The sequence below is a fragment of the Ipomoea nil genome, unplaced genomic scaffold (assembly GCF_001879475.1).
Source record: "Ipomoea nil cultivar Tokyo-kokei standard unplaced genomic scaffold, Asagao_1.1 scaffold1436, whole genome shotgun sequence".
NCBI lineage: Eukaryota > Viridiplantae > Streptophyta > Magnoliopsida > Solanales > Convolvulaceae > Ipomoea > Ipomoea nil.
Window position 1 is genome coordinate 1028633 of NW_017617864.1, and position 22269 is coordinate 1050901.

Genomic DNA, 22269 nt, shown 5'->3' on the forward strand with positions numbered 1-22269 from the left:
CGTTGGTTATTTGGAATAACCGATGTTGTATCATTTTTTTTTAAGTAGCAACAACTGGTTTACATATAAAACCAACATCGTTTGATAATTTTTTTAATAAAAAGATACGACTCTACTTTTTCCTAAAAAGCGGCGGCGTATATAATTTTTTAAAAATTTAGAACAAAAATATACAAATTGACATTGTAATTTTTTTTAATAAATGTTATGATGTCAATTATTTTTAATGACATACGACGTCTATTTCCGAAAATCGACGTTATATCATTTATTTAGTACTACAATAAGATCGACCACGCAATATAACCAATGTTGATGTAAGTTAAAAATAATAAACTTCAAAAGTATTTTTTTTGTGATATTGTTGATATATATTCACAATATAACAATTGTCTAAACTCAAAATGAAAGTAAAATAACAAAATGGTGCTATATATGTGCTAAGAAATTTAAAAGTCTAATTTAATTAACTTTACAAGTTTAAATTAAACACGTCAACATTTAAATGTATGATAATTCTAAAAGTTCAATTATTATGTTTTCAAAAAAAAAATTATTATAATATGTTATTATAAGTATTTATTACATAAAAAATTACACTATTGCATAACATATAAATGATTAAATAACATAATTAAATAAAAAATGGAAAAAATAAAATTAAAGAAAAAATATTTGACTTGCATAAGGCAATAAATTTGTGTTATTTAAAAAAAGACATAAATATAAAACAAATTTGAGTTGGCTGCCGAAGCAAAATACACTCGATGAGCATAGGCATGTTACAATACACCATTTTCTTTGGGTTCTTCCTAGAAAAGCCAACATGTAGAGAATAAAATATTGCAAATAATTCTACTTCTAATTGTTATTTAACAACCAGGAAGGGGGCTCATCACTAAGAAGCGGGAAAGATGTAACACTCGACCGGGCAAGATCGTGCACGTAAGGCAGATATAACTGTTGTGACAACCCAAAATTTAATTTTATAAATCCGATTTCAAGAAATTCTAAAATAGCCATTTTCACTCTATTAAAAATTTTTGAGATAAATTGGTGTTTGAATAAATTATTTTGAGTTACATTTTAAATGAGTTCAACACCAGAACTTATTTTAATTCTAAAATCCTAAATTTTTGGGTACTTCGCGTACCATGTTTTTAAACTGAGAATTCAATCTGAGTGAGACCGGGAGAAATCTGAGAAGCCTAAATCTTGTGGCTAACTAGAAATCATTTTAGAGAAATTCAATTCCAACCCCAAACTATTCTAAATCCTGATTTTGGACCATGGTCCATGTAGCATGGTGAACCACATCCCTCCAAGCCTTTGTCTTATGCATGTTTTCAGCCATACAATTCCATTTTTTCCCTCCACCAATCATTGGTGATTCTCCTAGGATTTAGAGCCACTATATATTACACACATATCAAACATTGCCTCTTGATTTCATTCTTAGCTTCTCATTCATCTGCATCAAGAGAAGAACACAGTAAGCTATTTTCGTTCCTTCATTCATCAGCTTCCTTCCTTTTTTTCCTTAGCTTTATCTCTGAGGAATTGTAGTAAATAGAGTTTGGTTTTTTTGAGTTGTTTATGAGGTGAAGGAGGAGGTGTCTAGCTTGGGAAGAAGGTGGAATCCAAGCTAAAGGGTGAAAGCTTCAAAGGTATAACCCCATGGACTCCCAGCTTAGTTTTGGCTCTGTGAAGCCTCTGTGAAATAGCTAGAAATGAGTAGAAATGCTAGAATGTTGTGTGTTTGAGTTATTGGATGTCTTGTTGATGTTGTATGATGTGTTGTTGTTGATTTGGAGGTGGTTTATTGTCTGATTTTGCATTGCAGGTGAAGAATAAGCCACTGGTGCACCACTCAGTGTGCACCAGTGAAAGTCACGGGCCTAGCCAACGGCCCACGAGGGGAGCCGTGGATAGAAAGCCCAAGGGCATGGCCCTAGGCAAGGGCCGTGGCCCTAGGTCGCCGCCAGACGATTCCAGACGGCAGGGCTTGCCTATCCCGTCGCTAGGACCGTTGATGGTTACCTGTGCAGTGGCCGGGCCATTGTAGCTCAATTACGTGTCGTTTTGGACCGGGTGTCACGAGCCCTTGTGACTCGGTACCTTGGGGTCTTCATGATGCACGTTTGGACTTTGATTTCGTTGAGTTTGGATTAGAAATGAACATGTTATGATAGAAATTATGGTGAAATGATTTACAGTAATGTTAATATGAGTTCATCAGACTTGCACTGCCTATGGGATTTGCTTGTTATTATCTTCCTAATGCTATTTGAATATTAAATAGAGAAGTATGAACATTTTGTGAATGAGAGTTGTTAGAAAAGCATGACTAGAGTGTGTATTATGTTCAATGGAAATTGTAGTCTGTTTTGATGGTAGAATTGTACAGAGTATGTTATTTTTCAATCCAACCATGATTGTGTGTTCTTTGAGAGTTCACAGTGATATATAGAATTGGAGCATGTGTGTAACACCACACTTTTCTAACTCTTAATTATCTTTCTAAACAGTCTTTAACATAAACTAAGCAGCGGAAAACTAGATAAAAGTAGTGTGGGTGTTACCGCCACAACCACCACTCTTGGAGGTTGCATAGGCTAAAGGGGTAAAACTAGAATTATAGTAAAAGTCTGACTTCTAAATAAAATACTGGAAAGTAAAGGGGGAAAACATCACCCCAAATAGTCTACATCATCAAACGTCATAAGTCTAGATTCATAACATCATCATCAAACAACTTAGAGTTTAGACAGCTCAAACTTAAGAGACTAATCTAACTCGATCTTCTCTCACTGCTGGGCCCACCTGAAAGGGGTTTTGCAAGCAACACATAGACAAACAGGAAAAACCCGTTAGCACGAAGCTAAGTATAACCACACTCAACCCTGTAAAATATTTCAGCATGTACATGGAAAAACATTTGATATCATTGTATCAATAAGCTAATCTCAAAGTATCTTTAGATTATAATATACTTTCTAAATGCTTGCACCTTATAATATCAGTTGGCATGCTTACATATGAATAAGACTAATCACGTATATTAGTACACATATAGACTTCTCTAATAGCTTGTCAAGCAATTCATGCTTACAGATAGGATCTTATTTAAAGATCTTATAACAAGTGTTCACAAGTTATCACACCCTTTTCACATAACTTATTAAGTAGAACTTCTACTACATCACATTAATCATGCTCAAGGAATAGCTCATGTTAAACTTCTCATTAAACAATCTTTTACGATGTTCTATTCGCAAACTATAATGTATAACATTATGAGCATGCTTCTTACGCAAGCTAGTGCCACAATATACTCATACTCTTATGCAACATTATACTCGTGTTCATATGCAATCTCATGCAACAGTATAATCATACTCATATGCAATATATGCAAAAGTATACTCATGCTCTTATGCAATCTCGTGCAACCATATTCTCATATTCATATGCAATCTAGTGCGATATTATAGTCATACACTTATGATATCTAGTGCAACAATATACTCATGTTCATATGCAATCTAATGCAATAATAAAATCATACACTCATATATAAAATAGAGTTCTTTCTGTGGAGAGTTCTTTATTACTTTCTCGAGTCTTTCTTGACTCTCTTTCTTTCTATCGAGTCTATATTGACTCTCATAATCGAGTCTCTTTCGACTCTCTTTCTTGAGTCTCTGTTGACTCTCTTTCCTTCTCTTATACTCGTAGACGGCTTAGGGTTTCACAGAAGTGTGACTTACCCCATCGGGAACGGTATAGTTCCGACCCAATATCTCCTACCGTCTACGGAACCAATCTCGTGGTTCAAACTCTGTGGAATCAGGTATCGAACTATTAGTGTGCACACCCCCTACCAGGATTCCAAGCCTAGCGGGAAGTTTCCAACCTCGTAACGTGGAAATACGCCGCGTTACACGCATACTCTGGGACCGCAATGTCCATAAATATCTCCCGAGAGGAACATAGTCCAAACGGTATCCTCCAAAACCTCACTGATATAGATAATACATAAATATATCTCTCATGCATAAATCTCATGCATGCAACAATTCTACTATTTCTCAATGCATCAAAGAATGATATACCACATGCTCTTGATTTTTGAAAATATTCTTAGACTCACGTTGGTCCTTAATGCACTTTTGAAATATGACTCATGTGAAATGTCAAAAATGCTCTATATCATGCTTCTAAATCATGTACAAACTAACATGAAGTATTCAAGGATATATCATCATGCTCGGTTTGCAAAATAGCAAATTTTATGCATTTCACTCGACAAGTATGCTTCTATTCTCGTGGATCAAATAATACAATTTAATCATGCTTTCATAATAAATCATATTCTCAAAGAATCATGCTTCTTTACTCAACAAGAACATTATCTTATCACAAATTCAACAATTTCTCAAATACAGAGAGTTAGGCAAAATATGCACTGTGTCACATTTCTTCACAAAATCATTCATAGCATACTCGTTTTTAATCCAAATTCAACGAAATCAAAGCCAAAACGTGCATCAAGACGATCCCGAAGAGCCGAGCCACAGGGGCCTGTAACACTTGGTACGAAACAACACGTAGCTGAGCCACAAGGGCCCGGCCACTGCACAAAAACCTCATCAGGACAAACTCAGGGACCTGGGGCGGGACTCCTCATGGTCCGCCCCATGGGCCGTGCCCTAGTCCCGTGGTGGCACGGCTCTAGCCGTCGGCCCTTTTGATGGGCCGCGGCTAGGGCCGCCACTCTGGTTTGGTGCACACTATGTTGTGCACCAGATGGATTTCTACCTGCAAAATCTTGTCCAAACACTTCCAAAACAATTCCAACAAATCACAAACACATCATAGATCACTTCCAAGCATAAACACATTAAGAACTCATAGTTTCTACTCATTTATACTCAATACTATGCTTCACAGAGCCAAAACTAAAGAGGAATCCATGGGGTTATACCTCTTGTAGACCTCTTCTTCTTGCTTGGTTTCTCAGCTCCACTTCACTCAAGGATCTCTACTTCTTTCACCACCTAAACATCTCAAACAACCACACAAGTTCTAAGTCTAAAACCTTAAAGAGATGTTATGCAGAGAAAATGAAAGAAGAAGGAAATGAATGAAGAAGAGCTTACTACTATGGTGTTGGCAGCCAAGGAAGAGATCAGGAGGAAACGAGGCCAACACCATTCTATTTATAAGGGTTCAAAATCCTAGGTTGATACACAATGATTGGTTGAGGGCAAAGAGGTAATTCTACTAGCCAAAAGATGAATCATGATGATATTTTGGATGCCTTGTGGTCCATCTTGCAACATGAACCATGGGCTAAAAGTGTTATTTCTTTATTACTTTGGGGTGGAAGGTGAATTTTCCCTAAAGCTATATGGATGAACACTTGTTCAAAATCCCCTTTTTAATTCTCTCGGTCTCTCTCTCGGGTAAAATTCTCGATTTAAATCTTGGTACGCGAAGTACCCGAAAACTTTGGAATTTTCGAAAGAAATACTTTTCTTCGGTGTCGAATAAATTTCAAAACGCGACGAAAATTATTTTATTCTCACACCGATTGATCGCAAAAAATTTTAATGGAGTCAAAAAGCTATTTTGAAATTTCTTAATATCGGATTTATAAATTGAAATTTTGGGTTGTTACAATGTGTACCGTAAATTAGATTCCAAGCATATCATGTTTTATAAGTGCATAAAGGGCCAACGTGAGCCTAAGTATTATTTTCCAAAATTCATGAGCATGTGGTATGTCATTACTTTGTTGCATTGAGAAGTTGTTGAGATGTGACATGCATAAGTTTGGTGCATGAGATATATATATATATATATATATATATATATATATATATATATATATATATATATATATATATATATTATCTGTCCATATAAGTGAGGTTTTGGAGGACCCGTTGGGACTGTGTCCTTTCGGATAATGATGACCGGATACTAAGATCCGATGTTTTGTAACGCGGTGTATTCCCACGTTACGAGGTTGGAAATTGCCCGCCAGGCTTGGAATCCTGGTCAGGGGGTGTGCACACTGAAAGTTCGATACCTGATTCCACAGAGTTGAGCATAGAACCAAGAGAGTGGTTCGGTGGATGAGATTGAGCATAGTCGGCTAGAGGTCGTACCAGGATAGGTTCGTTCACGCTACGGTGAAGTTCCTACCTCATCCATTTGTAAAGAAAGCGAGTCATTGCGACTCTAAGAAAGCGAGTCATGGCGACTCTAAGAAAGCGAGTCATTGCGACTCTAAGAAATGAAAGCAAGCGAGTCCTTGTGGCTCTAAGAAACCTCCACAGAAAAGTATTTTATTTACAAACGAGTGTATAAGTATACTTATCCTATAGCATCTTATTGTATTCGAGTATAGTATTGCACAAGATTGCATAATGAGAATGTTTGCACGAGATTGCATAATGAGAATGTTTGCACTAGATTGCATATTGAGAACGATTACCCGAGATTGTATATTGAGTCTGATTGCCTTAGTTGCATATTGATGTCTTATATTTCTAGTTTGCATGATGAGATCAGAACTTGAAAGCATGAGAATAATTTCTTATTGATTGATAGCACGAAATTGCTTGATAGCATGAGATTATTATGGAGTTGTTCTATAGAGTTGAGTTTTGCTATGTTGATTATGTGTTAGTATGATTATGTTGATAAGTTGTTTATTGATGAAACATGCTTGTTGATATTATAAGTTGCGAGCATATAGAAAGCTCGTAGTTTATCTTAAAGTTTGTCTAAGTGATTGAGATTGCTTGAATTGGAATGTGTGCAAATGTTTTTCAAAGTATATACTGTAGTATTTTACAGGGTTGAGTGTGGTTATACTTAACTTCGTGCTAACGTGTGTTTTCTATTTGTCTATTTGCAAAATCCCTTTCAGGTGGGCCCAGCTCTTGAGAGTGCTCGAGTTAGACTAGTGTAGTAGTTGTTATGTAATCTAAACTCTTTGATCTTTTATCGTTGTTTTTGAGTTTATGGATGTAGACACCTTTTGTTTTGTTGGTGATAGACACCGGGGTACTTTTCCCCAAGTTACTTTTATGTAGTAAATTTCGGATGTTAGTTTGACTTGATGTTTAGTTTTACCCTTAGCCTGTGCAATCACCGTGGGAAGGTGGTTGTGGCGGTGACATTCCCACTAAGTTTGTTAATTAAGTTTATTTTTCCGCTGCTTAGTTTATCTTAATTTAGTTTTAGAACTTTAATTAAGTTTAAGAAAAGTGGGGTGTTACAACTGTAATGGACAAAACCTCAAACAACCGCCCATGAGTTTTTCATTTTTTTTTTTTATCAACAAGAGGCCTCATCACTAAGTAGCATGGTGGATATGTTCATCAATGCGAAGCAGGATAAATGGAACCGATCATGCGTTTCATTTATATACAACGTTGGCTATTTGGAATAACTTATGTCTTATCATCACTATTATTATTATTAAAGTAACACAAACTGATTTACCTATAAAACCAACATCATTTGATAATTTTTTTAATAAAGAGATACAACTCTAGTTTTTCCTAAAGAGTGAAGTCGTATATAATTTGAAAAAAATGAAAAACAAAAAGATATAAATTGTCATCGTATCTCTCTCTCTCTTCAATAAATGTTATGATGTCTTTTTTTTTAATGTAATGACATACGACGTCTATTTCGGAAAATTGACATCGTATTATTTATTTAGTGATAGGAATATTTTTGTAAGTTTTGATGAGCCAAATGTATTTTAGATCCCCTTAGATTTTAGGTCTTTAGTACAAGCATCATAAACCAGAATATCGAGTCAAAAGGAAATCTACCATATGAAGAACAAAATTAATTTTGGTCCTACAAGTATTCATCTGAGAAAGAAGCATAAAGGAATGGCGTTGCAACAAATGATTGGATGAGCCTAATGGAGAAATGGTAGAAGTCTCTACATAAAACGATTATACTCGAGATCGACCTCCCCCAAGGACTTATTTTTTACAAGTCAAGAATTCGGACAAGCAAGATGTTCTTAAGGAGCAAGTATTTGACTAGTCAACTCCAAAGTCAAGTTGTACCTTGAGCTTTGAAGGGAGTTCCCTTGTTCCTTACATTTACTAATGTTAGTAAGGACATTCTTGACATTACACATAGTGTTAGTATTGTAACCTAACCTAGTAGACATTTTCATTCTATCCCTTACACTATCTAGCTCTACCTTCTCTCTAAAAAGGTGAGTAGCTTTTCCTCCAAGCCAAGTTGAGACCTTGCCAAGACTTCAAGGGTTGCTTCCAAGATTCAACCTTTCACCTATTTGGGCATCTAGGAGGGTGAGATCTAAGTCCATCTTGTGTTTTCGGTTTCATCTTAAGTGCCTTTTCTTAAGGTAGGATCTTTATGATCTTTTGGTTTGTTCTTGAAGTGGGTTTGGAAAGTGAGCCTTGTGAGGAGCTTGTTGAGGTGTAAAGTGAAGTCTTTTAGTCTACAAGAGGTAACCCATGCTCTACAAAATCTATTTTGCTTACCTATATGTGATTTCTTGTATTCTACATGTGTTTTGCTATGAAATGTGAGTGTTTATGCATTGTCTTGTGAAAATGCATATCTAGAGCTTGTGTTTAGGGTTCTTTTGTGCCATTGCTTGGCATTTCCTATGATTCAAGTCATTTTGTTGTATTGGGTGAGATTTGGCATGTTTTGGACTTGAATTTGTGTTTGGAGATGAATTTCGCGAAGTATGGTGTTGTGGTACAGATTGTACCCGCGGGCGGAACGGCGGGTAGGAGGCCCACCCGCCGCCCACCCACGGGGTACACAAGGTGGGAGACCTGTACCCGCGGTCGGAACCGCGGGTATGGGCCTACCCGCGGGTACGTAATATGGTGATGGTGGGTATTTGTTCCCCGTGATTCTTTTGACTCGGTATTTGATCTTTTGACTTCCCGATGTTCCTTTGTGGAACTATTTGAGTGTCTTCTTGATGTTTCGTATGTCTAAAACTATGTGATAGGTATCCATGTAGGACTTTGGTGTCTTGAATCGTGCTAAGTGTTCAACATTGTGTTTCGTTGGACCGTGATGAGTCTTATATGTTCCTCGGAACTACCTTTGGTTTATCCGTTTGATGAGCATGCTAGTTCGGTGTCTAAATGCTAGCGTGCGTGTTGTTTGTACCTTCCGATTGGTTGATGATAACTTGTGTTATTCATCGTTGTTGTTGTTGGGCTGTGACCCATTCCTTGATTGAGTATGTTTCATATCTTCGTTGCAATCCTTTGATTGATTCCTGTTGAGGTGTGGTGTGTGTGGCTTTACCTGGATTGCATGACTAGTGGTATGGGACACTAGTCACCAAGGTATTGCAGCGGTCCTCATGGTGGCCGTGACGTGATTATGGAGTTGTGACCTGTGTGTCAGGTTCACGTATTTTCTTGGGAAGGCATGTGTCGCCGTGTGTGTGTACGGCACCTTGTGCACTATGAAATTGGTGGTATCGTTGGTGGTCGTTGGTGGGGGACTACGGTCCCAGGAGGGAAAAGGTTGGACTAAGAAGTACAGGGGTCCTGGAGGTAATGGTTGGAAAGAAGATACAAGGTTGGGGGTAGCCATAAGGTTGGAACCGGGCATAAGGCAGGCATATCAACTCGTGATGGGTGATGTCACGAGGGCTATTGTAGCCAGTGTTGTGAGTTCTTCTCGTGTGACGTGTGTAGTCACAAAGGCATGTGTTGTCTTGGCATGTGTTACCGGTTATGTGAGTCTTATTCCTTTGCGTTGTGCTTGTCGGGTTTTGATCTATCGTGTGATGATAGATCATGCCTTGACTCTTCTTGTGAGTCATGTTGTTCTTATTGTCTTGGGATGTGTTCCCGTGTTATTGTTGAGAGTGTTGAGTCCTATGTTGGCTTCTACTCTTGGTTGTACACTTATATATATGTATTCCGTTTCGAAAATGGTTTTACAACTTATACCTTACTTATGTGTGTTACTTCACATGTATTGGTGGGTTACCAGCATTATTCGTTGACCGGGCGTCGTCCCATGTTTATTTGTGTTCTTTCAGGTGATGTCTAGGCGAGTGCGCTGTTTAGTGGCCGTTAGCTTAGCTTTCCCTGTTGGTTGTATGGCATGTGTGCCGTTCTAGTGTAGACTTGTGGAACTTTGGGATAGTGTAACAATGCAGATTTGGTCGTAGCGTTCATTCTTGTTGATGAACGTGGCATAACACCCCCGACCTGGATTTATGTTTATCCAGTTACCTTTTTATCTTCCGATGTGCTAGTTGTTTGTTATGTTATCTGCATGTGTTAAGGCTTTTATATAGCTTGCGTTTTAGGGGGTGTTACACGATGTGCCCAAGGAGCACAATGTCATAAAAGAGCACAATGTTCTTAAGAAGCACGATGTCAACGAGCACAATGTGTCCAAAGGAGCACAAGGTGACCAAATCAGAAAAGCACAATGTTCAAGTCAAACAAGCAAGAAGTGTCAAAGTCAAAGGAGCACAATGTGGCCAAGAAGCAAGATGATCAGAAAATGGATAAATTCGAAAGAATTTATTTTGAATCAGCCCACATGCCACAAGAATCCAAAATTGCCTAAAGATATGATCAGAACGAGAGAAATATTTATGAAGACATAAATATAAAATCTTATCCTAGAAATAAATTCTATCAGAAGGATTTATTTCAAAAGATACGTTGGTACAGGCAAGTTGACAATCAAATCAAAATTGAAGATCTACTATTGTCAACAATATCAAGCTATGAAGATTCAAAATTCAAATATCAAATTATCCCACTCCAACGGATATATTTGATTATCTATAAAAAGCCATGAAGACTTGAAGATAGAAGCAAGAGGTGAATACACACGGATAAACAAGTGCAAAATTCGAAAAGTGCAAGTGCTCAAATATTCATTAGAGACTTAGTCTGAACAGTCTCAAAACTAGTTGGAAAGAGATACAATTACCTTTGTATGTGTAATTGTAAAAAGAGTATAGCTATGTGCAAAATACTCTAGTGAGTGTAGCTGTGTGCAAAACACTCGTAGTTGCTAAGTGTAGCTGTGTGCAAAACACTTAGTTGGCGTTGAGTATAGCTGTGTGCGAGACACTCGGAGTTGGGTGTAGCTGTGTGCGAGACACTCGGAGTTGGGTGTAGCTGTGTGCAAGACATCTAGAAGAAGTGTTTGTGTAGTGCTTATTCACTATTGTAACCGTGTGTGGAAAATAGTGAATTACTCCTAGAAGTGAATGGAGTAAAGTGGACTAGGAAGATTACGCCACTTCCGAACCACTATAAATTGCCTCTCTCATTTACATACCGCACTTACATAATTCGCTTTATTTATTTCTTATCCGACTAACCTGTTTACTATTCACTGTTAATCTTAATCTTTCGGGTTTAGCATGTTTTCACGTATGCATGTAACTCAAACTTTCCAAGCTTAAATCTTGAAGTATTCTAAGCAAGCTTGACATGTTGCATGTGAAGGCTCTCCAACCTTATGCCCGGTTCCAACCTTTACTACGATGGTCGAACTGAAGGCTCTCTACCTCAACTCAAACGCGGCTTAACTCTTAGACTTTGCTGGATTCCTTCATAAGCTGATGTAATTGCCGCCTTGCACAAGGTGGTTCGGAAAGAAAACAAGAACAAGGTTCGGAAGAAAATGATCACTTGGCAAAAAGGGTGATTGGGTTTGCTAGGGAAAAGAAAAGATTACTGAGGGTCAAGGGTGACTTTAGAACAAGCTAACGCTCGAAGCTAACACGCAGGAAAGGCACAAAGACGAAGGAAGGTGCAACAAAAGGGTACAAGAGCTTACTTCAACGGTTCTTACTTGCATCTGACTCATGACTGTGGATCTTATCTTGCCGAGGTCAAGACTTCGTACACAGGTCTTGGATGTTACTTCCACTTAGCCCATTGTTGCTTCCACTCCGAGGTTTACTTCTCGACCGGGGTCTCACACTATCAACGGGTTTCGAGTCCGCTGAAGTCTTCCTCTTAGCCCTGCACTCAAAGGACCGGTGAACTTTCTTGTCACAAGCAAAGCACTCTATCGGTTTACCAAGACAGTCGACATCGGGGTGGTCACCTCCACACTTCTTGCAAACGGAGCGCCTTCCCTTAGCCTTGTTGTTCCGGATTGGCTGGGGAGCCTTACCTCTCTTAGAGTCGTCTCTTCGCAGGCTTCTTGTTGATTCAGCACTAGTAGCCATCAAACTTCTAACCGTAGGTGAAACACTTCCTTCAAGCTTCCTCTTACGGTTCTCCCGGATTCCTTTTTGAACTTGCTGTACTCGGTAGGGGTCGGTTGCACAAAGGCAGGCTTCCTTGGCTTGAGCAGGATAGAACCGCTCGCGTAACTTAACATTCAGGTCTTCCCAACTGAACTCTGGATCTTGTCTACAAATTAGCCTTTCAAGCATCCACCATGAGTCCGCTTCTTGCCTAAGGTAGAACGTAGCCAACGCCACCTTGCGATCCTCCGGGCAAACCATAGCTTCGAAGATCTTGTCGAACATCCGGATCCACTCTTCCAGCACAGCGGGATTTTATTCACTGGCGAAGATCGGGGGACGGAGACTTGAGACTAGACGTACTATGTCACGATTCTCATTCTGAAAAGGGTAGTTGTTGAGGAGGGCGTTGCTCAGCGTCTGGGTGATCTACGTCAGTTGATGGAGGCTTTGAACTAGCTGATTGTTGGTGACCGCTTCTGAAGACCTTGCACGACGTCTCGATGATGCCATCCTTGACTTCTACAGAAACAGCGCGATAACAGGAGGAAACTTAAGACCCGCACACTTACTTGGTGCCTTAACTAAAGAGAACCAAAGCTAAAAGGAAAACAAAGCAGAAAATGACACAAGAGCTCACAACCTCATTGCGCGTCCTAAAGTCCTATGTCCTAAACACTTAGATTCTTAAGGTCACTTAAAGGTCTCAAACCACACTTAGCCACTTAGAAAGTCTAGACTTAACCCTCCTAGGCTCAAACCTAGGCTCTGATACCAACTGTAACACCCCCTAAAAACATGTTATTTTAAGCCTTAAACATGCAGATATCTAAACCACACAACAAACACAACGGAAGACTATAAGAAAGATATATATAAATAAACTGGAATACGGTGTGCTATGCCACGCTCACCAAAAGGGTGAACGCACAGGCAACATCTGCAATGTTCAAATCTAAACCAATATCTCATCAAACTAAGTCTAAGCTGGCTCACAGGCCACAAAACATACAGGAGGAGCTATACTAGCTGGCACTAGACTGCGCACTCGTCTAAACATCACCTGAAAGAACACAAAAAAAACATGGGACGACGCCAGGTCAGCGAATAATGCTGGTAACCCACCAATACATGTGAAATAACATATGTACGTAAGATATAAGTTGTAAAGCCATTTTCGAAACGGAATACATAAGTATATAAGTATAAAACCAAGAGTAATCGTCAACACAAGACTTAACACTCTCAACAAGAACACGGGAACACATCCCAAGACCACAAAGGACAACAACAACTCAAAAGGATAAAGACAAGACCAACGGCAACACATGCATAGGCAACACATGCCTTTGTGACTACACACGTCACAAGAAGAGAACTCACAACAACGGCTACACAAGCCCTCGTGACATCACCCATCACGAGTTGATATGCCTTCCTTATGCCCGGTTCCAACCTTATGGCTACCCCCAACCTTATGTCTAGTTCCAACCTTTACCTCTAGGACCCATGTACACCAAATCCAACATTTTTCCCTCCGAGGACCGTCGTCCCCTCTCCAACAGATCTCCAACAGAACCACCGATTTCATAGTATACGAGGGTACCGATCACACACACGGCAACACATGCCTCCCAAAAAATACGTGAACCTTACACAAAGGTCACAACTCCATAATCACGTCGTGGCCACCACGAGGACCACTGCAATACCTTGGTGACTAATGTCTCATTCCACTAATCGTGCAATCCAGGTAAAGCCACACACACATCACACCTCAACAGGAATCAATCAACGGATCACAACGACGATATGAAACCATACTCAATCAAGGAATGGATCACAGTCCAACAACAACGATGAATAACACAAGTTATCATCAACAATAGGAAGGTACAAACAACACACACGCTAGCATTAAAACACTGAACTAGCATGCTTATCAAACGGGTAAACCAAACGTAGTTCCGAAGAACACACAAGACTCATCACGGTTCAACGAAACACAATGTTGAACACTTAGCACGATTCAAGACACCAAATACCTACATGGATACCTACCATATAGTTCTAGACATACGAAACATCAAGAAGACGCTCAAATAGTTCCACGAAAGAACATTGGGAAGTCAAAAGACCAAATACCGAGTCAAAAGAATCACGGGGAACAAATCCCAATCCAACACCAAAGTGTTCCCCGCGGGTGAACCCACGGGTAGGCTCCCACCCGTGGTTCCGCCCGCGGGTACACACCCACCGGCCTTATGTTCCCCGCGGGTGGGCGGCGAGTGGAGCTCTACCCGTCGTTCCGCCCGCGGGTACATACCTGTGCCCAAAATAATCCCTTCGGGGATTTTCAACTCCAAGCTCAAATTTAAGTCCAAAACATGCCAAATCTCACCAAATACAACAAAATGACTTGAATCAAAGGAATAGCCAAGCAATGGCACAAATGAACCCTAAACACAAGCTCTAGATATGCATTTTCACAAGACAATGCATAAACACTCACATTTCATAGCAAAAACACAAGTAGAATCCAAGAAATCACATATAGGTAAGCAAAATAGATTTTGTAGAGCATGGGTTACCTCTTGAAGACTAAAGACCTTCACTTTACACCTCAACAAGCTCCTAACAAAGCTCACCTTCCAAACCCACTTCAAGAACACACCAAAAGATCATAAAGATCCTATCTTTAAGAAAAGACACCTTAGAAAATACTAAAAACACAAGATGAACATATATCTTACCCTCCTAGGTGCCCAAATATATGAAAGGTTGAATCTTGGAGACAACTCTTGAAGTTTTGGCAAGGCTTCAACTTGGCTTGGAAGAAAAGCTATCTACCTTTTTAGAGAGAAGGTGGAGCTAGAATTTTAGAAAGTGTAAGGAAAGAAATGAGGGTGGTCTACTAGGTTAGGTTACAATACTAACACCAAGTGAAATGTCAAGAATACCCTTACTAACATAAGGAAGTGTAAGGGAACAAGGGAACTTCTTACAAAGCTTAAGGTACAACTTTGACTTTGGGGTTGACTAGTCAATTACTAGTCCCCGACTATTGAATTTTCAGGATTTTTAGGAATTAGATTACCAATTGAAATAGGATTAATTACTCAATTAATCCCTTAATTGAATTTGAATTTCGGGGTATCACAATTCTTATGGGCTTCTTTTGGGCCATAAAATTAAAATTATATATATGTTTAGGCCCAGTTTAGGCCCAAAAAACAGCTTAATTATTAAGCAATTCAATTTAATTGTGTGGTCAGATTTTAATTCTGTGGATTGACGTATTTATACATAAGATATTTGTAATATAATTATGTACTAAATTGTTATAATAATATACTATAGCTAAATAAATTACACATTTGTAGGTAGGACCTTATAGTTCATTGATTTTATATAAGTTTTATAAAGTTGGTTGTACTTATTACATTTGTAGTTAATACTATTTTATAAATTAAATTGATCAAATGTTAATTCTATCTTTAAAGTATATATGAACCACATTCTTTATATATGTATATATGAAATTACAATAGATTTTTTTATAACTAATAAATAATAGTAATACTATACTCATTTGATATAATTTTTAATAATATATAATTATAATAATATAACATATATTTTTACAATATATTTTTCGTGCATCGCACGGGACAAATACTAGTTAGTATTAGGCACACAACTTAATATAGAATGGCACACAATAATACATGTAAATATTATGTTTCGAACCTATGCCCTATTAATTAACAAACCTATGCACACGACATACAAGTTATGACACACGACTACATTCAACCATGCACACTACATACAAACTAATGGCACACGACTATATCGGTTCTAACACTCCTTTATAATATAATGGTCCTCAATTGAACACACTATATATATATATATATATATATATATATATATATATATATATATATATATATATATATATATATATATATATATATATATATATATATCATAATTTGTATGTCGTGTGCATAGGTTTGTTAATTAATAGGGCATGGGTTCGAAACTTGATGTTTACATGTATTATTGTGTGTCATTCTATATTAAGTTGTGTGCCTAATACTAATTTATCGTGTGCCCGTAATTAGTCCACATAGTCCTCTATAGTAAGGTTCAAGTGCAGCGGTGCGGCGTCACCAATAGTTCAACAAATATACACTCAATATGTGAGACATGTATTCAGCTTCATTTTATACGTATTGTAGTTTCATTTCAGCACAACTAAAATATCATTTCAATTCAACTACATTTTCATTTGATACTATATGTTCAATATGTGAGACATATTATCTAGTTTCATTTTAAATACAATATACTTTTATTTTATTTAGAGCACATCACAAATACGCGATTGTTGTTAAATATAACGGTCGTCATTTCTGTACTTAAAGAAATGACGTTTTTTTTTTTTTTTTTTTTTTTTTTTTTTTTTTTTTTTTTTACCATGGTCCACCGTATAACAATTGTCATCCCAACCGGTTGTCCAAAAAACTAGAACTCAACCATTGTTCACAAATTATTATGTGAACCGTGGTCCACATAGTGTTGGGTTGACCATAAAAAAATATTTTTTTAATATACAAAAAATACATTATTTGTATACTGAATGTACATTATAAAAAAATAATGTACTTTTAGTACTCAAATAATGTACTTTTTTTTTTTTATTTATGATCCATACAGTTGCGTGGATCATGTTTCACACAATAATGATTAGCCATTGTTCAATCGTTATATCGTGGACCAAGGGTCCACAGTACCTAGTCATTTATGACGTCATTTTAAATTTTAATTTTGACGGTGACCGTTTGTGGTTTAGTTCATGTTACTGTGTGTTTTTTACTACTGTAAAGCATGTGTATGTATCTTGTATTATGAGTTTCTATGTCTCATATTATGCAATTCTGTACCTTACGTGTATGGATTATGTACCTGAAATAAAGTAAATATAACATGCGTTTTTGTGTCTTGTGATATGCGTTTTTTGTGTCTTTTGTTATGCGATTTTGTGTCTTATGTTATGCAATTATTACCTTACGAATAATGATTATGTACTTGAATTAAAGTAAATATAAAACATGTGTATCTGTCCTATGTTATTCGATTCTATGTCTCAGGTTATGTAATTTTGTACCTTAAGCGTATGAATTATGTACGTGATATATATTAGTCGTTGTGTAACACACAACATATTGTGTCTTATTTTACGAATTTATGTATTGTATTATGAAATTAGGTGTCTATATGACATAAATTATCTACATAAATCATATTTGATAATAAGTAAATATATAACATGTGTATGTGTCTTGTGTTGTTAGTTTTTGTGTCTCGTGTTATGAAATTTTATATATTAAAAGTATTGATTCTGTATCTAGAATAACTTAAAATTTGTGTTGAAACATGACAAACGAGACACTACAAAATTTGTCAAAGCTTAAATATAAAAACGAAATCGTTTTGATCAGAGTCCATAATGCTATGTGGACCCTGTCCACGATATAAATTACCGCCACGGTTAGCAAATTATTTTGTAGACCCAGGTCCACCTTGCAATGTGGATCCGAGTCCAAAAATACACAATTTGCATACTGAATGTTCATAATTTAACATACTAAATGTTCACAGTTTAGATACACAATTTACATACTAAATGTTCACAATTCAAATTGTAAACATTCAATATGTAAATTGTGTATTTTGCACCTAGGTCCACCTTGCAAGGTGGACCCGAGTTCATGGTATAACTGTTGGCCATTGTTCAATAGTTATTGCATGGACCGTGGTCCACACAACTGTGTGGACCACAATCTAAAAACGACGTCGTTTTGCTTAATTCTTTTTTTTTTTTTTTTTTGCGCCCAACTGCAACATATATTTTTATAACTCATAATGTACATTATTTTACTCATAATATTCATTACGATTTTTGGATCGTGGTCCACACAATAATTTGCCAATCGTTATGCTATGAGCACGCGACCGCTTTGCAAGGTGGGCACAATTCCATATCCATAATTTCTATACTGTAAATTCATAATTTCTATACTATAGATTCATAAAATTTATACTTCAGATTCATAATTTCTAAACTTGTATGATTCATAATTTAAAAAATACACTAGATTCATAATTTCTATACTGCACTGATTTGTGAAAACAGGGTTCAAGAATTGTAATCTAAAGTATACATTTTAGCTCCCACCGAAAGTCTAGAAATTATGGATCTACAGTATAGAAATTGTGAATCTATACTATAAAAATTATTGATATGGAATCGTGCCCACCTTGCAAGGTGGGCATGTGCTCACATCATAATTTGCCATAATTTGCTGCCATTGTTGGCAAATTATGCTGTGCAACTGTGTGCACCATGCATGATGCACACGAAATTGGATCCATATTTCTATACTATAGATTCATAATTTCTATACTATAGATTTATAATTATTGAACTCTATATTCACAATTACAAAACTCTATGTTCATAATTTTCAATGTCATATTCCCAATTGTTGAACTCTATATTCACAAATCACATAATTATATGTTCATAATTTGATAATTATACAGTTTATAAATTATGAATCTATAATATAAAAATTATGAATCTATAGTATATAAATTATGGATCTATAGTATAGAAATTATGAATATATAGCATAGAAATTATGAATCTATAGTATAAAAATTATGAATCTATAGTATAAAAATTATGGATCCAATTTCGTGTGCACCTTGCATGGTACACACGGTTGCACAGCATACCGCTCCGCCATTGTTGGCAAATTATATTGTGCACCGCGCTTTAAAACGACGTCGTTTTGTTTAATGAAAAGAAACAGCGCCCTTTTCGTGCCGTTCTGCGTCATTCCACAAAAAGTAACTCAGTTATTCAGTTTCATTTTGTATACACTGTAGTTTCAGTTCAACACATCTACAATTTCATTTCGATATAAGTACAATTTCATTCGACATTTATACACTCAAATATGTGAAAATGTTATTTAATTTTATTATATATATAATATAGTTTCATTAAAACACAACTACATGATCATTTTGATATAACTACAACTTCATTGCACAATATACACTCAAATATGTGAAATGTTATTCAGTTTCATTTTATATACACCGTAATTTCATTTCACCACAACTACACCATCATTTTGATATAAATGCAGTTTCATTTGATAATATATAAAATAATACGTGAGACAATGTCGATTTAGATACATTGTAATGTCAATTTAGATACACTGTAGTTTCAATTGACAATTAACACAAAAAAAAATACACACTCCGTTAACAATAACAACACACCGTTTTAACCGTGCACCGCGGTCCACGATATAACCACACGCCATTGTTCAATCATTATTGTGTGGACCATGGTCCATATAAGTTGTGTGGACTATATTTTGTATACTATAAAATAATGTACATTCCGTACAAAAATAATGTATATTTAGCACAAAAATAATATACATTGTATTCAGGGAATGTACATTATTTTTGTACTGAGTATACATTATATTGTATAATGTACACTCAGTATAAAAATAATGTACTTTTTATTATGGTCCACATAACACTGTGTGGATCATGGTTCATACAATAATTTGCCGCCATTGTTGCAGTGGGCCAGTTGCAATGAACCGGCCCATCATCTAATTTTTTTTGTGATGAAACGACGAGATTACTTAAATTCGGAAGACGAAAGACAAACACATCTTAAACCGTTGAAAGAGAGGGAGGACATCATCTCAATCCAACGGCGATGATAGATCGCAGAGTTCCAAGTCATCGATCCGAGCAAATTGTGCGATGACCGACCCGGGGCGGGTTCTCAAATTTTCCTTCTGAAAGTAGCGCGAGCGCGGGGCTTCATTTTCAATTTCAATTTTCCCTCTTTCCCCTTCCCCTTTCCCTTCTTAACCCACTAAAACCCTCCCTCTCCAACATCTCGTCATTTCTGCATATTGGATTGCTAAGTTAATTGAGTATCTGCGGCTGCTACTACTACTACTAGTGTCGTCGTAGAATGGCTGGTGGCGGAGCATCCGGTAAGTCTTCGAACGCACCCAGAGTGAGGAAGAGGGTGGAGGTTGATTCCAATGAATCCTCGCAGATAAACGCCAGCCTCAAGCGCGCCAAGGACGGCAGTGCTTTCGCTCGTTGGTATGCATGCTTGTACACCATTCTCTCTGTTATTGATGATAAACTTATGTTTGAACAATGGATTTCTTTATTATCGCTTTTAAGTTTCTGCTGAATGAGCGTACTCTTTGATATAGAAGGAACAGTGTATTATAGAGTTCAACTGTTCAGGATTTGGGTTGGATTTGTTTTTTCCCTGTTTTCTTGTGTGATATTTTTATGTCTAGAAGAGTAGTAATTGTATGTGTGGGTTTGTAAGCACTTATGTTGTATTACTTGATTTGTTGGTAATAGGTTATGTGTTAAGTAGAATTTGGGAAAGAAATCAAAGAATACTGCCTTTTTGCTTTCTTTAAAAAAAAAGTATTTTTGCAAATTCTCTTTGCTGCGTATTGTTTGTCATAGTATCTGGGCCTAGGATATGAGTTGTGTGGGTGTTGATTGGAGTTTAATGATGAATGTGTTTTGAGCAGTGATGAATGCAACAAAGATGTACCGGTGGCTTTGATTAGTTTTCACAATTGTAGCCTAGATGCCAAGATCAAGATGAATTTGGGTAAAAACCTACATGCCCTTCATCACTTCTCACTCTTTATTGATGTTAACTATGATCACTAAAAAGAAGTCTAGATAACAGTTGAATGGTTTAATTAAGGTCTCTAATGTAAAAAGAGTTGATGTCTTGCAGAAGCACAGATTATAGAGAAGCCAGCTGAGCCCAAGAAAAAGCCAACTGAAAAGTAATTTTACTCTCAAATTGCTTATGTTAAGCTCCATGTTACATTAGTTTTAGGTTCTATTGGATTCATTGTTTGTCTTGTTTTAATACATGTGTGCAATGCAGGAAAAAGGCAAGATCTACTGAACCAAAAGCCAAGAAGGAAAAGAAGGCTAAGGATCCCAATGCACCAAAGCGCCCTCCCACTGCATTCTTTGTTTTCATGTACTAGTCTATTCCATAATGTCTCATTGGCTTATACAAACTGATATAACAAAGCTTTGCTTCTGAAAATGACAACTTAATCAATGTTTTAGGGAAGAGTTTAGGAAGACTTTCAAGGAGGAAAATCCTGACATCAAGAGTGTTGCTACGGTATGCTCTAATGTCCAAGTGTGTTGAAGTTATGGATAGTCTTGAAGAGCAATTTACATGTTTGGTCTTTGTTTGATGTATTATTTCTGCATTTATAACTTTAGGTTGCTAAGGAGGGTGGTGAGAAGTGGAAGTCCCTAACAGATGAAGTGAGTATGGTGTTGACATTATTTGCTATCTTTTACTTTTCCACAATATGAATTGGGTTCCTGATTCTTGTAATCCCAATGCTTTGAGCAGGAGAAGAAGCTTTATATTGATAGGGCTGCAGAACGCAAGGCAGAATATGAGAAGGCTTTGGAATCCAATAATGCTACTGAGAATGAAGATGTATGTTCCCTGCCTACTTTTCCCTCAAACTCCATTATTCTTATACCCTCAATTATCATTGTTAATAACATTGTCACTTGATCTATTTGTCTATAGGATGGAGATGAGTCAGAGAAGGAAGTGAAGGAGGAGGTCCAGGAGGTGAATGAATTAGATGATGAGTAGGAGCTTTAATTTGCCATTGTTTTTGTAGTTCTGTTACCTACATGATGACTAGTTTTGAAATTCTGTAAATGATCTGTTAGTCAACTATGCTTAAGGGAAATTCAAGTAGTGAAGCATGCACTTTGTTTTGAATTTTGCCATTAATGTATATGTTCTATCAAGTTCTTAACTTTTGAAATGTTTGTTATACATTATGGAA

The 22269-nt window shown here is 36.9% G+C and overlaps 1 protein-coding gene across 1 annotated transcript; it reads left to right on the plus strand.

Moving 5' to 3' along the window:
* Positions 1-20222: 20222 nt before the first annotated feature.
* Positions 20223-22259, plus strand: LOC109188544 (high mobility group B protein 7-like). Its single transcript, XM_019339192.1, has 8 exons — positions 20223-20503; positions 20956-21038; positions 21171-21222; positions 21327-21425; positions 21518-21575; positions 21680-21724; positions 21816-21905; positions 22002-22259. Exons 1-8 carry the CDS (start codon positions 20367-20369, stop codon positions 22068-22070), a joined length of 633 nt encoding a protein of 210 aa, XP_019194737.1. The 5' UTR covers positions 20223-20366; the 3' UTR covers positions 22071-22259.
* Positions 22260-22269: the final 10 nt, after the last annotated feature.

Excerpts from the sequence above, each read along its gene's own strand:
- LOC109188544 (XM_019339192.1), top strand. The coding sequence starts at position 20,367 with ATGGCTGGTGGCGGAGCATCCGGTAAGTCTTCGAACGCACCCAGAGTG. Across the intron at positions 21,223-21,326 it reads AAGAAAAAGCCAACTGAAAA|GAAAAAGGCAAGATCTACTG; the intron begins GTAATTTTACTC and ends TGTGCAATGCAG. Across the intron at positions 21,576-21,679 it reads ACATCAAGAGTGTTGCTACG|GTTGCTAAGGAGGGTGGTGA; the intron begins GTATGCTCTAAT and ends TTATAACTTTAG.